At 40.4% G+C, this 19,195-nt stretch overlaps 1 protein-coding gene across 5 annotated transcripts in view; it reads right to left on the bottom strand.

Annotated features, from left to right (window-relative positions):
• The window catches only part of LOC310888705 (nipped-B-like protein), a 196,953-nt gene that overhangs the window by 23,915 nt on the left and 153,843 nt on the right, over window positions 1-19,195 (bottom strand). For all 5 annotated transcript variants that reach the window (XM_083815646.1, XM_083815650.1, XM_083815648.1 and 2 more), the window contains 11 exons: window positions 18,329-18,429; window positions 16,879-17,017; window positions 16,583-16,665; window positions 15,399-15,531; window positions 9,452-9,595; window positions 5,531-5,620; window positions 5,072-5,286; window positions 4,874-4,976; window positions 2,588-2,686; window positions 2,347-2,493; window positions 1,043-1,177 (listed from right to left, as the gene is read on the bottom strand). In XM_083815646.1, coding sequence (XP_083671772.1) covers window positions 1,043-1,177; window positions 2,347-2,493; window positions 2,588-2,686; window positions 4,874-4,976; window positions 5,072-5,286; window positions 5,531-5,620; window positions 9,452-9,595; window positions 15,399-15,531; window positions 16,583-16,665; window positions 16,879-17,017; window positions 18,329-18,429 — 1,389 coding nt within the window. The remainder of the gene's footprint in view (window positions 1-1,042; window positions 1,178-2,346; window positions 2,494-2,587; window positions 2,687-4,873; window positions 4,977-5,071; window positions 5,287-5,530; window positions 5,621-9,451; window positions 9,596-15,398; window positions 15,532-16,582; window positions 16,666-16,878; window positions 17,018-18,328; window positions 18,430-19,195) is intronic.

Here is a 19,195-nt window from a genome sequence, read left to right as displayed (position 1 = left end):
CAAGTCTCTCTAGCCAAACTTAGGAAGTAAGCTCCCTTCCAATGTTTTTGGATGGTGGAAAATATGGAACAGAATGAAAGTGAACCATATTATTCCTGCATTACCTATAAAGCATACAGATATAAGAATTTCTCCTCAACTACGGAAACATTGAAAATACATTGTAGACACTGCCTGAGGTTGTTGGAAAGGCAAGGGAAAGAAGGAGAGAGAACAAGGTCATTCTCCCTGCACAGCAGCACCTTGGATCCAACTTTCAGCACCTCGGATCCTACATCTCGATTAACAGTCTTCTCTGAAAGCCACTTAGCATTAATGTGTCTCGAGTGGTAAAAATATATGCTGAAACTTTAAAACTGCATATTTCATATCCCACTGGAAGTGTGATGCAAAATTATTACATGGGGAATGCTTAATTACCCAGATATTTTAAAATTATTTTGCTGAATTAAACAAAAACATCAGTGTCAGGTTTATGATTTATCATATAATCTTAATTTTGTGTCATTCTGCATACACATTGCACAAAGAGTAGAATATGGTCACATAAGTAACATTTCAGGGGGAATAAGTGATTCATTAAACATTCAGAATTAATGCAAAAGAAGCACACAAAAATATTTCATAATGTTTTATATGCAGAACATACATATCTGGCATATCCTAATGTCAAGAACTTAATTTTGACCTAAAGCTTATTTTGTTTGCAGAAAGGATTTTTATATGCCAATTTTACTTGTTAGAAAAGAGAATACCCAGAGACAATACTTACAAGCAGAAAAAAAATCCAGAAAACATACATATTTTTTAAAATCTTTTGATTGCCAGCAAAAAAATAATGAAGAAAACAAGAGAAAGAAAAACAAGTCAGCAATGTAGGAAGTCAAGATATTTGCTCTCTCAAAAAATGAAAAGTAAATAAAAATAATAAATCTTACAATGAAGCAATGAAATGGTGTGTGTGTTTGGTTTTTTTTTTTGGTCAAAATATAGAAACACTAAAACAATGATAATTAAAATCCTGACAAATGTTTTATTCTACCTTAATGCCTTCTTCATCATTGACTCTCCGAATCATTTTCACACACATCTCTGTAATTTTGGGAAATGTTGGTTGTTCAATGCAGATATCCCTAAGTATCTTTATGACTCTTTTTCTGACACTGATACCAGTATCCTGTGAGAAGAAAAGTATTACACTCTTGAAAACAAATCCAACATATGAATTAATTTGTGTTATATGAACTAATATTTGAAGATGAACCAATCTGACTTGCAAAACGTATTTAGAAAAGGCAGCTAAAATATTCTAGATTGCAAGGTCAGCATAACTTGTGCCACTTAATTGTAACAGTTCTAAAGGCCTGGCTGAGCACCCAGAATGCTGAAAATGCTTCCTCTGCTTATACCCCCTGATTTAAGAGCTCATGATGCTGCTAATGTGTAATTCCACTTCAAGAGCTTACAAGTTAGATGTAATGATGCTTTAACTACTTTGTTGGAACACACAAGACCCTTTGCAGATCTGGACAGTAATACTTCAAGCCTTTGGACAAAGCTTATGGATAAGCCCTATGTAGCAAGTCTTTTCCATTTTCCTAGGCTTCATCTAAGGAGATAGATGAGGAGTTTCACTTCATCTGATTTTATTCAAAACCCGTTTAATCTGAATGGCAGGATGAATTATTTTATGCATGCTTATAAGCATATGAAGCTACCTATCTCTAAAGCCCTTCACAAACATGTTTTATCATGTAACAATAGCAAATGAGTAGTATTTGACTAAAAAGCTGCCTGACATGGATCCTAAAAGATAGTGTTATCTTATAGTTAAATTAAAATTGTATTTTATCTAAATATCCAGACAAAAAATACTTTTTGTACAAAAAAACAACAGAAAACCTTTTAAAACGCTAAAACATAGCACAGAAAAACAAAGTAGCTTTCTCTTTCTTTTGGACTACAATTAGCAACTTTAGATTACTGTGTTGTAGATCTTTCTTCATCGTCCCACACTACTGAACTGCCTTCAGAGACCCGTATCTCAAACTTCAAACATGTGGAATAATTCCTCGTTTCACCTAATTTGTGCCTTAACAGTGGAATCAAAAGGAACATAATCCTGGTTCTACTGCAGTACAACTTTCTGATGTAAAAAAGACTCCACTGGAAACAAGTGATGCGTTTTACAGGGTTGGTCTTACAAGGATGATGCTCCTTATTTAAAGCAATAAAATACAATTTACTCTTGGAGTGATAATTCCATATTATTAAACATATAAACTCTGTTGAAAACAAGTTTCCCAATGCCATTTAACTTATCATAAATATCACAAGTCACTGTACCAATATTCTTTCAATCAGCATGTCGTAATACTGCTCAGCAAGCTGAGGACGACAGAGCACAAATCGGCCAAGCAGCTCCACAGCTGCTTCTCGTACACTAGTGGAGTTATCCATTAACCGTCCATGAACACCTCGCTGCATATCCAGCTAAAAAGAACAAATAAAACACATCCAAAATAAGAAATAAGGATTTATTTTAAGTGTGATAAAAGTATGCATGATAGATATTTCCTTTTTTTACCCTGGCTAGAATACTGGGGTCTACAGCAACAACCTCAGACAAACACTTCATGGCTTTTGTTCGAACAGCAATTGCATTTTCACCAAGTACACGCAGAATCTATTAAGAGAACAGAAACAAAATCTCATTTGCTTTGGGAAGGTAAAAATGTTTAACACAGGCAAAAATGCACAAGAATAACACACAAACTATTTAACTAAAATAAGAATAGCTGTCTACTAAAAATTGAATACATCTTCTCAGACAGTAAAGAAGTGCATGTAAATGATGTTCCATGGCACTGATGACTTGAGCATGGATATTTGATAGATCTCTAAGACTAGTCCAAACAGGATTTATACAGGGTCCATATGCTCACTCTACATCCCTTTGTTTTAAACTCTACTTTTGCCATTCAGATGCAGCTTTCACCATGGTTCTTTTAACAGGAAAGTTGGATCTGGACACTGTAAATCTATGACTTGCTCTGTATGCAGATTAATATAAGTAATGAAACCTAAACCATTGCTAGAGTTCAAACATGTCACCATGCCAACATGCTAGTCCTCTTTTCCCAGAAAAAGGAAAGAAACCACACTGATCAAACAACAGCTTCCAAAGTGAGAGTAACATGCACTTGTGCAAGCAAATGACCAACTTGGCTTATATTTTCAAATCAAATTAAGATACATTTCATGAGTTAGCACTATCAAATAAGCATGCATCTTACAGAAAATGTGAAAAAGATTTCAACATTTTGTAATTATCCTCTTGCTGTGTACATCTAATATAAAGATTTTGCCATGTACATACACAGACAAAATAACATATGCACAATATGATGTATGAAATGCATACAAGAAAAAGAAAAATAAGCACTTATGCCATCAGTACAGAATATGAAAGTATGTGGTGTTACCATGGCCTGTTAAATACCTGTGCTCAATAATGAACAGATATTGCACACTACCCCAAATGTGTTTGGAGTCAGAAACCATTGTGTTTCACTGTACTAGGACTTTTGTCAAACCGAGGAGCAAGAAGGAAACGCAGAGGCAGTGGAAGCAGGGACGCATGGCCTGGAAAGAGTAAAGGGATGCTGTCTGGATGTGCTCGGATGGGATCAGGAAAGCCAAGGCATGGATGGAACTGAGCTTGGCAAGTGATGCAAAGAATAACAGGAAGAGATTCTATAGGTACACTGGCCAGAAAAGAAAGGGCAAGGAGAGTATACCCCGTCTGATTAACGAGAAGGGAGAACTGGTAACAACAAACATGGAGAAGACTGAGGTACTCAACAGCTTCTTTGCCTCAGTCTTCACTGCCAGTCAGGCTTCCCACATCTCTCGTTTCCCTGAACCTGTAGAGGAGGGCTTGGGGAGCAAAGTCCCTCCCAATGTAAGCAAAGAGTAGGTTCAAGACCACCCGATGAAACTGAACAGGTACAAATCTATGGGGCCCAATGACATGCATCCCAGGGTCCTGAGGGAACTGGCTGATGGAGATCATGATGATGGGATCGAGATCATGATGGTGGGATGTAGTGACCCTCAGCAAGTTTGCAGATGACACCAAGCTGAGTGGTGCAGCTGATACAAGAGAAAGAAGGGGTGCCATCCAAAGGGACCTGGACAAGCTTGAGAAGTGGGCCCACGTGAACCCAATGAGGATCAACAAGGCCAAGTGCAAGGTGCTGCACCTGGGTTGGGGCAATCCCAGACAGGAGCACAGACTGGGAGAAGAACTCATTGAGAGCAGCCCTGCAGAGAAAGACTCGGGGGTTCTGGTGGACGGAAAGCTTGACATGAGCCGGCAGTGCGCGCCTGCAGCCCAGAAGGCCAACTGCATCCTGGGCTGCATCAAAAGAGGAGTGGCCATCAGGTCGAGGGAGGGGATTGTCCCTCGATTCAATTGATTCAATACTTAAAGGGGGCTTATATAAAAGATGGAGAACAACTTTTTGCTTGGGCAGATAATGGGGGATAAGGGGGCAGATAACGAATGACAAGGGGGAATGGTTTTAAACTAAAAGAAGGGAGATTTAGATTAGAGGTTAGGAGGAAATTCTTCACTCAGAGGGTGGTGAGGCACTGGAACAGGTTGCCCAGAGAAGTTGTGGATGCCCCATCCCTGCAAAGGTTCAAGACCAGGTTGGATGAGGCTCTGGGCAACCTGATCTAGTGGGTGGCATCCCTGCCCCCTGGCAGGGTGGGTTGGAACTAGATGATCTTTAAGGTCCTTTCCATCTCAAGCTCTCGTATGATATGATTTTATGATATTCTGTGATATGATTCTGGCACAGTTTACCTGTGTCAAATAAATATCGAAGCTCTGGGCAAATGGCCTCATAGAGGCCAAGTAGCGAACAATCAAACATGCGTCTTCATAGTCCACAGTATCAGAATTCATCCTGCAACAAATTCAATGCGTTAATTAGGACATGTTATACAAAACAATTAAAAACATCAAATGCATGGTTAAGAAATCAGCAGTACTGAAACATACTTTAATGTACTGAACTGAGATGGAGCAGTTTTAATGATGCTACGAAGAAACCTTTTCCGACTTTCTGCTCTATGCATGATTTTCCCTGTGGTCTCAACATCTTTTGTATGATGAGTTCCTTCAGACGAATCCTCATCCTTCTGAGATTTAATTGCTTTCTCTGTCTCCATAGTTGTATCACGGAACCACTGAGCTATATAAAACTTCCGAGAAAACTGGAGAGATAGGGCAGGATGCACAGAAAACAAAAAACAACAGATAGAGAAGAGGGAGATTAACTGATTTATAATGAGAGTGAGTTTAATACATCAACCATATTTTGGAAAAGACAATCAACAGTATATGTTAGGGTGACAATTTAATTGAAACACTAATATACATGACTGAAAGTAATTTTATTCAGTAGACGTTATTGAAATTATTTTTATATACACTCGCTATTAGAAAGCTGAAATTTACCACTAATGATGCATCGGTTTCTGTGTTCTCATCGAGATAATCTAGCAAAGCCTTTTGTAGCTGTTGAATTTCATCTTCTCCTCCTGAAACCTGTCAGGACATAGTTATAAAACAGAATATTGCTCAGTGGTAATTACCATTTGACAATCTGTACGTCCACATTTAAAATACAGTGAAGTTAGTTGTTTTGATAATCGCAGAACATTAACAATTTTTAAACAATTACCTGTAAAGTGCATACAAACTGAATCAAATTAGACTTGGTGATTCCAAAGTCTAAAAAAAAGATTAAAAGAAGCATAAGACTGGTTTTAAAACAGATTGACTGATTTGATTAATTTTCCTTCTATGAACTTGCATTAAGATCCTCTGTGAGAAAAAAAAAAGGCTGAAATCAGACACAGACTGACACAAAGTTTAATCTTTAAAAATCATTGTTAGTTTTCTCACTAATAATAAAACACTGAAACAGTGACTTCTCGGGTGAACAAGGGATAAAAGGCAAAACAAAAGTCAAATGAAAAGGAATATGAAAATACAGACAACAGTAGAAAGGTATGGGAAACACAAAGAAATAACTTATCCCTTTGTAAAAATATTTGGTATATGTGTTTTCAGGGATAAAGCACCTATACAGAGAAAGTGCAGCAAGTTTGCTCAATCCATCTAGGAAAGAAGAACTTACAGAGGTTGTCCCCAAACACCTTTGTACTCTAGCATTAAAGAATCATGTTCTCTGAAATTAAATTAAGTTTCTGTCAGTTAAAAAGGCTTGTGAACAAACACACCGTTTATTAAAAAAAAAAAAAGCCACCTACTACATAAAGCCTATCTACAGAAGAGGATAATATTAATTTTTCTGTCAAGCACTTTTAAGATGCACAAAAAGCATCTTACATACAAAACTGTAATATGAGACATGCTAGTGTATCACAATTGTAAATAACTAAACTGTATGAATGTTAAGAAGAGAACGTATTTTTTTCTAAGAGGCTATTCTTACAGGAAATAGGTATATCCTGATCTCTTAAATAGTTCTAGCCTATGTAAATGGAACAACAATCTTATATCTGACCAACAGACAATGTACTTCTCCCAAACAGGGATTACAGAGAATAAATCAGTATCAATGAACTTGTTCATTAGTCAGAAACTAACTTTCTCAATACTTACAAGACAGCATAAAAAGAAAACCAACACACCTTTTTTCCTTTGTATTATACTGAAATATGCAGGTCCTTGTAGTTGCTGATATTACAGCAGTAAAATGTTTTTCTTTTTTCCCCAAAATGAATTAATTCAAGAGTTTAAAACATGTATGTCTACAATGCACATAATACTGATATAGGTTCATTGACATACATTTGTAATATATATGCAAATTATGATTTAAAAGTCCAGCCTTTGACCAATGTTAAATTTTGTAGATAATGGGGTGGGGGAAAAAAAAAAAAAGATGCTTGATGAATTCTAATTGCTTAAGTATTTTCGAGCAAGTAAAAAACACAGAACAAACAGGGAAAAAAAGCCTGCAACCAATCATATTCAATATTGATAATAAAAGCAGAATAATTTCTGGCTTAAGCTTCTTCAGCAACAAAATTCACAACTTATAAGCATCAACTTCAGCATGAACAGCACAAATTGGCAATCATGCCACAAATGCAGCACATAATATTGCTTGCAAACATCAGCAAGTAGAAAAATGTACAGTTACAAGTCCAGAAGATCAGAGTATAAAGAGATAAATTAATGAAAGGCATGCATAAGTGTTCAAATCAACTTGTCAATCTATGACAGATTTCAATAAAAAATATGCACTGTTTAAAAAAGTCAAAACAGAAGAGATTTTCTCCTAAATCTAATTATATGGGTCAAGAGTCAAAACCACAGTAGAAAACTATAAGCATCCATCAGTCACTGGGGCATACCGTAGTAACGATATCAGAGGGTAGAAGGAAACATCTAATAAGAGTGTACGTATTCAATTCATCAGGAAAGAACAATCTGTAGAAGTGTAAGTCCATTTCTGAACGGAAGCAATAATTTAAGTTCTTCCTGATGACTAGATCTGAATATGTCTGCCAATGCATCTTCTTATTTTCTTGCCATCTGAACAACAAAGTGAAGCTTAGTTGTCATGTACACCTTTCCAAGTAGTTATTTGTTCTTATGTTACAAATCATTTATAAACAACACACTGTTTACCCTGACTAATGGTACTGTATAATTTATACCTTCCACAATGCATGGATGGTACTGTCTACCATCACTGATGCTACGCTTACTGAATATCTGAAAAAAATGCTTTTAGCACTCAATTGCCCAAAGCAATTTTATTTTCTGCAAATGCCAATGGCCTAGCTACTGCCCAATTCTGTTAAAAAAATAAAAATTCAGGTCACCATATTCATATGTATTTTTCTGGAATATCTTTCAATACCATTTTAACTTCCAGAGATAAGAAAAGAGAAAGGGATCCTTCTAAAATATTTCCCTACAAAGTCTGATGGAGAATTGTCAGAATCACTGCCAATGGAAGAGAATTATAATCCACATAAATGTAAAAATTATATTAAACCAGGAACATAAAGATTTGATACTATATATAGTACAATATTCTAATCGAACAAACTTATGGCAATTATCAGACTCAGAAAGGACTAGATGAGCTTTGACTCTTTATTTGAATGCCTGTAAATTTTTGAAGTTTTTCCTCCAGCATAAATCTGTAACAGTCATCTTGAAATACATGCAATAAATCTGGAGTCTTTTTTAGGTAACTGAAAGGTAAATTTGGATAAAATGAATTTGATATGACTATTTAACTTCAGATCCAATCGTTCTGATAGTAGTTAGTAGTTCAAAAAGAAACCTATAGGCTCCATAAGAAATGTGCAACTCCATATTTTTAAAAGGACACATAAGACCTGATGATTTTCTCATCAAACTATGTGCTGTAAAGAGCTCAAAAACATGCATCACTTTGATAACTGTTGCTGCCCTTGCAGATTTGAAGACATTTTGATAATCTGCATTAGCAGAAATGCAAATGTACATTCTCTAATGAGATATATGTACAAGTTCAGGAAAAAAAAAAAAAAAAAAGCAAAGCAATACCAGCTATGTCACGTAAAACCTAACCTTACAGGCTTAAGAGTTTAACTCTCTAAATCACAGAATGGACGAGGTTGGAAGGGACCTCTGAAGATCATCTACTCCAACCCCCCTGCTGAGCAGAATCACCTAGAGCACGTTGCGCAGGATGGCATCCAGGTGGGTTTTAAATATCGCCAGAGAAGGAGACTCCACAACCTCTCTGGAAAACCTGTTCCAGTGCTCTGTCACCCTCACAGTAAAGAAGTGCCCCCTCATATTGAGCCGGAACCTCCTGTGCTTCAGTTTGTGCCCGTTGCCTCTCGTCCTGTCGCTGGGCACAACTGAAAAGAGACTGGCTCCATCCTCTCGACACCCTCCCCTCAGATATTTATATACATTAACGAGATCTCCCCTCAGTCTTCTCTAAAGCCTGTATATGAGTGCCATAAGCCCCATTACCATTTTGTGACAGCAAATGCATACATACATATATAATTTTAATGCCTCTTAAGATAGAATTCAACAGTTGCTCCATTATTTTCTCTGTACCGTCAGAATAAAACTGGTTTTACCACTGTAATTAACCACTTAATATGATCATGAGGGAGATGGTGAAAGAAAGACAGCAATCAACTAAAATATGTGATACTTATAAATAGAATGCATTCGATTCAGAAATCTGAACAATGAAAACTGATTCTCCACATGCCATTTTTTTGGTGGAGATGTTTTTATTTGTTTTTGTTTTAAACAAATCTTTATAATTTTCAAATATCTGAATGGATATATCTCAATCCAGCTGGCATGGGATCTCTCACACACCTGTTTGAGGATTCTGGCTATAGGCCCTTGATCCATTTTGCTAGTGACTGCATCTTTCCTCAGTCTTGCAGCTACAGTTCCAAGATAGTCAAGTGATGCAACTCTTAAAGCCATTTCTGTTGATTTGTTGCTGAACTGGTGAACCTAAGAAAAGAAGAATATATATGTTTTTAAATTATGTATTTATGCAACTGAGACTCATAGAATCATAGGTTGGAAGGGACCTTAAAGAACATCTAATTCCAACCCCCCTGCCACAGGCAGGGACACCTTCCACTAGACCAGGTTGCTCAAAGCCCCATCCGACCTGGCCTTGAACACTTCCAGGGATGGGACATCCACAGCTTCTCTGGGCAACCTGTTCCAGTGCCTCACCACCCTCTGAGTAGACAATTTCTTCCTTATATCTAATCTAAATCTACCCTCCTTTAGTTTAAAACCATTACTCCTTGCCCTATCACTGCACTGCCTGATCAGGAGTCCCTCCCCAGCTTTCCTGTAGGCCCTCTTTAGGTACTGGAAGGCTGCTATAAGGTCTCCCCGGAGCCTTCTCTTCTCCAGGCTGAACAACGCCAACTCTCTCAGCCTGTCTTCATAGGAGAGGTGTTCCAGCCCTTTGATCATCCTTGTAGTTTAAAACCATTACCCCTTATCCTGTCGATACACTCCCTGATAAAAAGTCTGCCCCAATCTTTCCTGTAGGTCCCCTTTAAATACTGGAAGTTCACTATAAGGTCTCCCTAGAGCCTTCTCTTCTCTAGGCTAAACAACCCCAACTTTCTCAACCTTTCTTCATTCTTCTCACAAGACACTGTTTAAACTTATTAAAAATTCTAACTTCCATACACTATAAAATTATGTCATTTACTATTACACCACATATACACAATCTCTCTACAAATATGCCTGTTAGTTTTCTTTAAATATATACTTTCATAAAGTAAACTAGATGTCTAGTACAGGAGATATCCTTTGCAATAACAGAGATATTAACCACCATAATATACATTTCTCATTATTCACACAAATATAATGAAAGCTACATTTTTATCAGCAACAGGACCATAAAATATTTTTCCAAGAAACAGGTTAAATTACTGTGTAAATTACTGTGTAATACCAAAAAACAACTCTCTAAGAATATGTTAGCAAAAACGTTCACATTCTGTAACATTTCACATTCCATAAGTAAATGTACTATTATTTGTATAAAAGCAATCTACTTAATTGTTTTCAGGTTCTGTGCTAAATGAATAGTCCAGAGAGGATATTTAACATGAGCAATTACAACTATTTGACTTTAATCTGAACAAATATTTGCACTTACTAGATGGTATAAAATGGCACTTTTTTAATGTGAAAAATGTCATGGAAGTGTAGAAGTGGACTTCTGTGAGAAAGAGTATACATACGAGGCGACCGGCTCCGGGGCAGACGCGTGCTGCAGCGGAGCGCGGGATCGGGACAGGCAGGGCTATTTTTCGGGCATCGAGCCTACGTGAGGGAGCCGCCAGGCACCGGCAGCCCTCGTGAGGGAGGCTGACGAGGCGTAGGCGGGGCCAGCAGCGTCAGCGACAGCTCCTCCCCCCGGCTGTTCAAAGGCAGCCCTTAGGGAGCGCGAGCGACCAGGAGCACAGCGACCAGGGAGTGACGCGGCAGTTAGCGCAGGCAGGAAGGGCGGAGCGGTCACACCCGCCCATAGGGACAACTCCTCCAACGGCACTCTCCCGTCAGCTGGGCTGCAATGGTCTCCACCAGGCACGGTGCTTTCTCTAGGAAGTCAGTACACACCCAGACCGACTGCCCGTCCAAACACGCGGCAGTTCAGGTCTCCGGATGCGGGGAGTGTCTGAGCCTCTTGCTGCCATCGGCGGGAGGCAGGGAGACTGCTTGCGTGAGGTGCGAGCAGGTGGACGACCTGGTCCGCATGGTGGCGGAGCTCAAGGAGGAGGTGCAGAGGTTGAGGGATATCAGGGAGTGCGAGCAGGAGATAGACTGGTGGAGCGACTCCCTGCAGGACCGGAGGGAGAGGGACCAGGGTGAGATGCTCCAAAGGGGGGTGGACCCCCTGCCCTGTCACCATCGGGTAGAGGGAGGGGACCTGCGAGTTGAGGAGGAATGGAGACAGGTCCCTGCTCGACCTCGCAGGAGATGCCCTCCCCTGCCGGCGCCGCCTTCCCAGGTGCCCTTGAACAATAGGTTTGAGGCCCTGGAGCTAGAGAGACCCGTGGGTGAGGATGAGGTAGGAAGCCTACCCAGGAGGATGCCTGAGGTGAGGAAGTTGACTCCATGCCTCAGGACTGCCTCCACCAAGAAAGAAAGAAGGGTGATTGTTGTGGGCGACTCCCTCCTCAGGGGAACGGAGGGCCCTATTTGTCGGCCTGACCCCACACATAGGGAAGTCTGCTGCCTCCCTGGGGCCAGGGTCAGAGACGTTACCAGGAAGCTTCCAAACCTGGTTCGCCCCTCTGACTATTACCCGCTTTTGATAGTCCAGGCTGGCAGCGATGATGTTGAAAAGAGAAGCCTCAAGGCTATCAAACAGGACTATAGGGGGCTAGGACGATTGGTGGAGGGAGCGGGAGTGCAGGTGGTGTTTTCGTCTATCCCTACGGGGGAAGGGAGAGGCACGGAGAGGACACGGAAAGCTCGCGTGGTTAATAGGTGGCTCAGAGGCTGGTGCCAGCACAGAAATTTTGGGTTTTTACACCATGGGAAGCTTTACTCGGCACCTGGCCTGATGGCCCCAGACGGGTCCCTATCTCCAAGGGGAAAACGGATCCTAGGCCAGGAGCTGGCGGGGCTCATAGAGAGAGCTTTAAACTAGGTAAGAAGGGGGACGGGGCTCAAACAAGGCTTGTTGGAGCTGTGCCGGGGGAAACAATGGCTAGGCCGGGGAAGAAGGCGATGGCCCAGCTGAAGTGCATCTACACTAATGCACGCAGCATGGGTAACAAACAGGAGGAGCTGGAAGCCATTGTGCAGCAGGCAGGCTACGACTTGGTTGCCATCACGGAGACGTGGTGGGGCCGCTCCCACGACTGGAGTGCTGCAATGCCTGGCTATCGGCTCTTCAGGAGGGACAGGCAGCACAGAGGGGGTGGTGGCGTGGCTCTCTACATTAGAGAATCTTTTGATGTTGTGGAACTCCAGGCTGGGAATGATAAGGTTGAATCCCTGTGGGTTAGGATCCGCGGGAAGGCCGGCAAGGCTAGCTTCCTGGTGGGGGTCTGTTATAGACCGCCGAACCAGGATGAGGAGATGGATGAGGAGTTTTATAGGCAACTGACAGAAGTTGCAAAATCGTCGGCGCTTGTCCTCGTGGGGGACTTCAACTTCCCGGACATATCCTGGAAACACAACACGGCACAGAGAAAGCAGTCTAGGAGGTTTCTGGAGAGCGTGGGAGATAGCTTCCTGACGCAGCTGGTCAGTGAACCTACCAGGGGTGGTGCCACGCTAGACCTTCTCTTCACAAACAGAGAAGGACTGGTGGGAGATGTGGTGGTCGGAAGCTGTCTTGAGCAGAGTGACCACGAAATGGTAGAGTTCTCTATTCTTGGCGAGGCCAGGAAGGGGACCAGTAAAACTGCTGTATTGGACTTCCGGAGGGCTGACTTTGAGCTGCTCAGGACGCTGGTTGGCCGAGTCCCTTGGGAGGCGGTTCTGAAGGGCAGAGGAGTCCAGGAAGGCTGGGCGCTCCTCAAGAAGGAAATCGTGATGGCACAGGAGCGGTCCGTCCCCACGTGCCCAAAGATGAGCCGGCGTGGAAGAAGACCGGCCTGGCTCAACAGAGAGTTGCGGCTGGAGCTTAGCAGAAAAAAGAGGGTTTATAATCTTTGGAAAAAAGGGCGGGCCACTGAGGAGGACTACAAGGATGTAGCGAGGCTGTGCAGGGAGAAAATTAGAAAGGCCAAAGCTCATCTGGAGCTCAATCTGGCTACTGCCGTTAAAGACAACAAAAAATCCTTTTACAAATATATCAACGCGAAACGGAGGACTAAGGAGAATCTCCATCCTTTACTGGATGCGAGGGGAAACCTAGTTACTAAGGATGAGGAAAAGGCTGAGGTGCTTAATGCCACCTTTGCCTCAGTCTTTAGCGGCAAGACCAGTTGTTCTCTGGATACCCAGTGCCTTGAGCTGGTGGAAGGGGATGGGGAGCAGGATGTGGCCTTCGCTATCCATGAGGAAATGGTTGGCGACCTGCTACGGAGCTTGGATGTGCGCAAGTCGATGGGGCTGGATGGGATGCACCCGAGGGTACTGAAAGAACTGGCGGAGGAGCTGGCCGAGCCGCTTTCCATCATTTATCAGCAGTCCTGGCTATCGGGGGAGGTCCCGGTTGACTGGCGGCTAGCCAATGTGGCGCCCATCTATAAGAAGGGCTGCAGGGCAGACCCGGGGAACTATAGGCCTGTCAGTTTGACCTCAGTGCCAGGGAAGCTCATGGAGCAGATTATCTTGAGGGTCATCACGCGGCACTTGCAGGGCAAGCAGGCGATCAGGCCCAGTCAGCATGGGTTTATGAAAGGCAGGTCCTGCTTGACGAACCTGATCTCCTTCTATGACCAAGTGACGCGCTTGGTGGATGAGGGAAAGGCTGTGGATGTGGTTTACCTTGACCTCAGTAAGGCTTTTGACACAGTTCCCCACAACATTCTCCTCAAGAAACTGGCTGCTCGGGGCTTGGACTGGCGTACGCTTCGCTGGGTTAGAAACTGGCTGGATAGCCGGGCCCAGAGAGTTGTGGTGAATGGAGTCAAATCTGGTTGGAGGCTGGTCACTAGTGGTGTCCCCCAGGGCTCGGTACTGGGGCCGGTCCTCTTTAATATCTTTATCGATGATCTGGATGAGGGCGTCCAGTGCACCCTCAGTAAGTTTGCAGATGACACCAAGCTAAGTGCGTGTGTCGATCTGCTCAAGGGCAGGAAGGCTCTGCAGGAGGATCTGGATAGGCTGGAGCGATGGGCTGAGGTCAACTGTATGAAGTTCAACAAGGCCAAGTGCCGGGTCCTGCACCTGGGGCGCAACAACCCCAAGCAGAGCTACAGGCTGGGAGATGAGTGGCTGGAAAGCTGCCTGGCAGAGAAGGACCTGGGAGTACTGGTTGATAGTCGGCTGAATATGAGCCAGCAGTGTGCCCAGGTGGCCAAGAAGGCCAACAGCATCCTGGCCTGTATAAGAAGCAGTGTGGCCAGCAGGTCTAGGGAAGTGATTGTGCCCCTGTACTCGGCTCTGGTGAGGCCTTACCTCGAGTACTGTGTTCAGTTTTGGGCCCCTCGCTACAGGAAGGACATGGACGTGCTCGAGCGAGTCCAGAGAAGGGCGACCAAGCTGGTGAGGGGTCTGGAGAACAAGTCTTACGAGGAGCGGCTGAGGGAGCTGGGCTTGTTCAGCCTGGAGAAGAGGAGGCTCAGGGGCGACCTCATCGCTCTCTACAGTTACCTTAAAGGAGGCTGTAAAGAGGTGGGGGTTGGTCTGTTCTCCTACGTGCCTGGTGACAGGACGAGGGGGAATGGGCGAAAGTTGCGACAGGGGAGTTTTAGGTTGGATGTTAGGAAGTACTTCTTTACCGAAAGGGTTATTAAGCATTGGAATGGGCTGCCCAGGGAGGTGGTGGAGTCACCATCCCTGGAGGTCTTTAAAAGACGTTTAGATGTAGAGCTTAGCGATATGGTTTAGTGGAGTACTTAGTGTTAGGTCGGAGGTTGGACTCGATGATCTTGAGGTCTCTTCCAACCTAGAAATCTGTGATACTGTGACCTTTTCCAAGTTGTGTATCAATCATCCTCTGACCTAAATTTTAGTATTTATGTATTACGTAATAGTGATACACATAAGAAAATCCTTAAAACACTGCATGTATGCATCAACTATCAGAATGTATTCCTCTAATAGCTGAAACTGAAATAAGTCTTCATAGTTAAAAACAAGAATCCCTTACCAATAGCCTTCCTAATAAGCTAAGGAGCAACTCTGCAGCTGGCCATTCTGGTTTATTGACCGTGGAAAGAAGATCTTGAATGAAGTTCTCAAACAGTGGCCTATAATCTTCTTCCCCTTGTTTACTACCACACCTGTTTAGAAGAAAATGTATTATGTAAGCAAATTTAAGATCCATTTAAGCTTTTCTTCTGATATAAACAAAAGTAATCCTATGTTTAACCAGGAAAAAAAAATGTTTTATGCAATTCTAAAAGAAAAAAAAATGGAATATTAGCAGAAAAATAATTTTATCCAGTTAAGGACAAATAATTCAAACATTTATCACTAATTTTTCACTGCAGGGAAAGCAGCTAATCCAGGATAGTAGTATTTTTTCCCTCTAAGCTTTTTCATTTATTGTTTTGAGTTAAAGTCTGAATGAAGAGGATGAACAAGGTAGGTAAAAAAAATTCTGAACCTCAAGCTGTAGTCCTGTATTTAGGAGGTATTGAGTCTAGACTCTTTAAGTCTGGTCCAACTTATCTCAGAATGATATCTCAGTATTATGCTCTTCAAGGTTAAAATCAGAATGTAAAATTCAAAGGTAACATACCTGATAGTGTTTCACTTACATATGACGTTCCTAATGTCTTTAACGATACCAGAGGTATGCAGAGAAATGGCTAGATCTCTAAACAGCTTCTCAGCTTAACGGTGGAAATTAACACGATAAAAACCTCAGGACTTTTTCTAAAAAAAGCTGATTTTGATTATTCAGGTGTGTGTGTATATATATATATATTTATATATATTTCTGTTCAGCTATTAACATTCCTAACTTTAGTTAATGTGATTTTAGAGTTTTAGTCATTTTGATGACTGAATGAATCTGGTTTCACCACTTAAATATTTATTCAGCCTCCTCTTTTGTGCTTCAGATGAGTAACAGACACCTGATAAAAGGATCCTACATAAACTATCAGACAGATTCTTAAATGTATAAAGAACTCCCTGCAGAATTTCTGTGCCATAAAAGTTTTGTCCAGAGAGGAAACTCTCTTAGGGAACTACAAAGTACATTGTTATAAGTAACTTTATTGGTTGGTATTTAGCATTGTGAAGTAATTAGGTTTGTCTCGAGGTGTGACAGACTTTATTCAGAGATGGTTTCATCAATATACTGAAGAATGTAAGAGTACTTACTTCTTAAGGAAAATAGAAAGGAAGTTTTGTGCTGTTCTCATGGCTGTTTCGTATGAGTTAGTAATAAGCACATCTTGATCCACCTAAAAATAACAAGATTTATTAGTCTAACATTTTAGCATACACAGAAATATGATTTCCAGATCAACATTTGTCATGCATCAAATAATTATGGCAGACAAAATTACATTGTCTGATTACTAGAGCACCATCAAAAAACATTATACCCACAAGCACACAGTCATACCTGCACAAAAAAAAAATAAAAAAAGTCTCTTTAAAAATATCTTCCTTACTTTTTTGTTCAATTCCTCCTCTGAATTAGAATCTTTTTCTGCTGATGGTAAGTGCACAACACATTGAATAAGCTGCAGAACTAGTGCTGTTACCATTTGAATATACATAGGCTCTCCATCAGTGTCACTGCTATTTAACCTGTTAATATGAAAAGGACAGCATTAACACTAAAATAAAACAAAACAATTATTTTTGGTCCTAAATGATTTTTAAATTTAGGAATTTTTTTACCACAGATAGAAATCTGTGTTCTAGACATTTATTTATTCATTTGCTTCTCTCTTATGAAGTGAAAGATTGGTTCTAACAAAAACAGTAAGTATTATTCTTAGGTAGGAGAAATGAACTGAAATAGCCCACAGATGACTATCAGAATATCTGTGAAGCTCAGTAGCTGAGAATCTACAGAAAATCTTTTCATATCAATTTTTTTTTAAAGCTGTCCCCTTCATGATAGTAGCCACAGATAGGAAATGCCCTTTAACAGACCAGAACTAGAATTCTATAGATGAATAGTGTAGCCACTGTGGGATCGAGATGGTGACTTCCTTCTGGCAAAGATCCTAATTCAAAGAGGGTATCTACCAGTTATGTTACTATGCCTACCACATTCCTATTTGCTAGATGTCTGATGATTGTAATCAAAATGTCACAAAATATTAGGCATAAACACTCATGTTACACATTAGGGTCACTGAATTCTACTTAAAAGTCCCAGTGCATTTATTTCACTGGATATTTTCCTGTTTATCCACCCTGGATCAGCTAACCTATTTCATTGGCATTTGTCTGTCTCCAGGGGAAAGCTGCATGCAAGCAAGGAACTAAAGCGATGCCAACAACAACAACAAATGTTTTAGAATCATTTAAAGCTTCCAACCCCAATTTTAACTGAATTCCCGTTCAGGTCAGATTCTTTCCCAGATTGGACCTGAATCTATTATTTAGAAGATGCACTGAAGTCCAGCTGAAGCACTTAAAACACAAAGTAAACTGAGCAGTTCCTAAATGAAACTCATTCAAAGGAGTATTAATTTGTATTCCTGGAAAGAGTGCTCTGAGTATGTCCTCAAAGAAATTCACCCAGAATTCTCCTATTAAGTTTTAGCAATGAATTCAATAGCTTCATATAAACAGAATGAATTTTGCAACAAAAACCCCTTTGAATGCACACTAACATTGCACTCGTTTACATGCTTAGTGAGAAGAGTAACAAGATATTTCAATCATTTTTGTAACCAAACATAAATATGATGGCATAAGAAACGGTGACTATTACAAGATACATTTGTCAGGAAACTCTACTCTCACTATAGAGATTTTGAAATATCAACCAGCTTGTAAAGTTGCAGATTTTTTAAGAGATGTTAATGCTGAAACCTAAAATCCCACATGTACAAAACTGTAAGTGCTTACATCTACAAGTTAGCAATCTATGCCAGAAATTACCTGAAGTTTCTCAAACTCCTCTTGCTAGTTGGTAGTCTCGCAAGGGAAGTGAAAATTTCTTCCAGTATTAGCTGTCTATGTTTTTCATACCTGGAGAACACCTATTTAACAGTCACAGGATTGTTAAAAAATTATTTATTGTTACATTAGATACTGTTTGTTAAATTTATTTTTAAAAGTTATATATAGTAACATACACTTCACATGACACAATGCACACCTTGTTTTTAATGTATTACTTTGTTTTTTCAAAGCAAGCATTTATGTATAAAATATATAAAAACTTTTTCAAATAAATATTTTTAAAATCTTCTAACAACATAAATGTGGAATATCTCTTAAAAATACGATATATTTTAAAGATTTCTGTCAGTGGTAGAAATATGCCATATAAGAAAGTCAAATAGTTACTTCATATCTTAGTCTTTAATATTTGCCTGACATGAAAGATTCTTTTAATTTATGGGGTCACGGTTGTAGGCTTTGCTTCTTTTTGTTTAGGCAGAATTCCTTTTATAAATACTGGAGCATATCATCCTTACAAAGATGGAAAACGTCCACTTGAACAAGCACATATATGTTGCACTGCATTTTTCCTGAAGTAATATTTTATTTGATTCATGAATTTTTCATATACCTACCTCTTCCAAGGAAAATAATTTATTCTATTATAAAAGTATCCTGCTGTTGTATAGCTTATTCCATTGCATAAATTCAAATCTTAACGAAGGAAATGTGGAAAATTATATTGCTAAGATTTCTTACACAAGAAAGAACAGGTAAGAGAAAGGGGTTTGTGTTTATACTTTAAACCACATAACCATAATTAAGTTCCTTGCTTAAGTAGGCTTCCTATAGAAGAAGAAA

Source organism: Anser anser (genome assembly GCF_964211835.1).
Source record: "Anser anser genome assembly, chromosome: W".
In the NCBI taxonomy this organism is placed as follows: domain Eukaryota; kingdom Metazoa; phylum Chordata; class Aves; order Anseriformes; family Anatidae; genus Anser; species Anser anser.
This window is presented reverse-complemented; position numbering and strand designations above follow the sequence as displayed.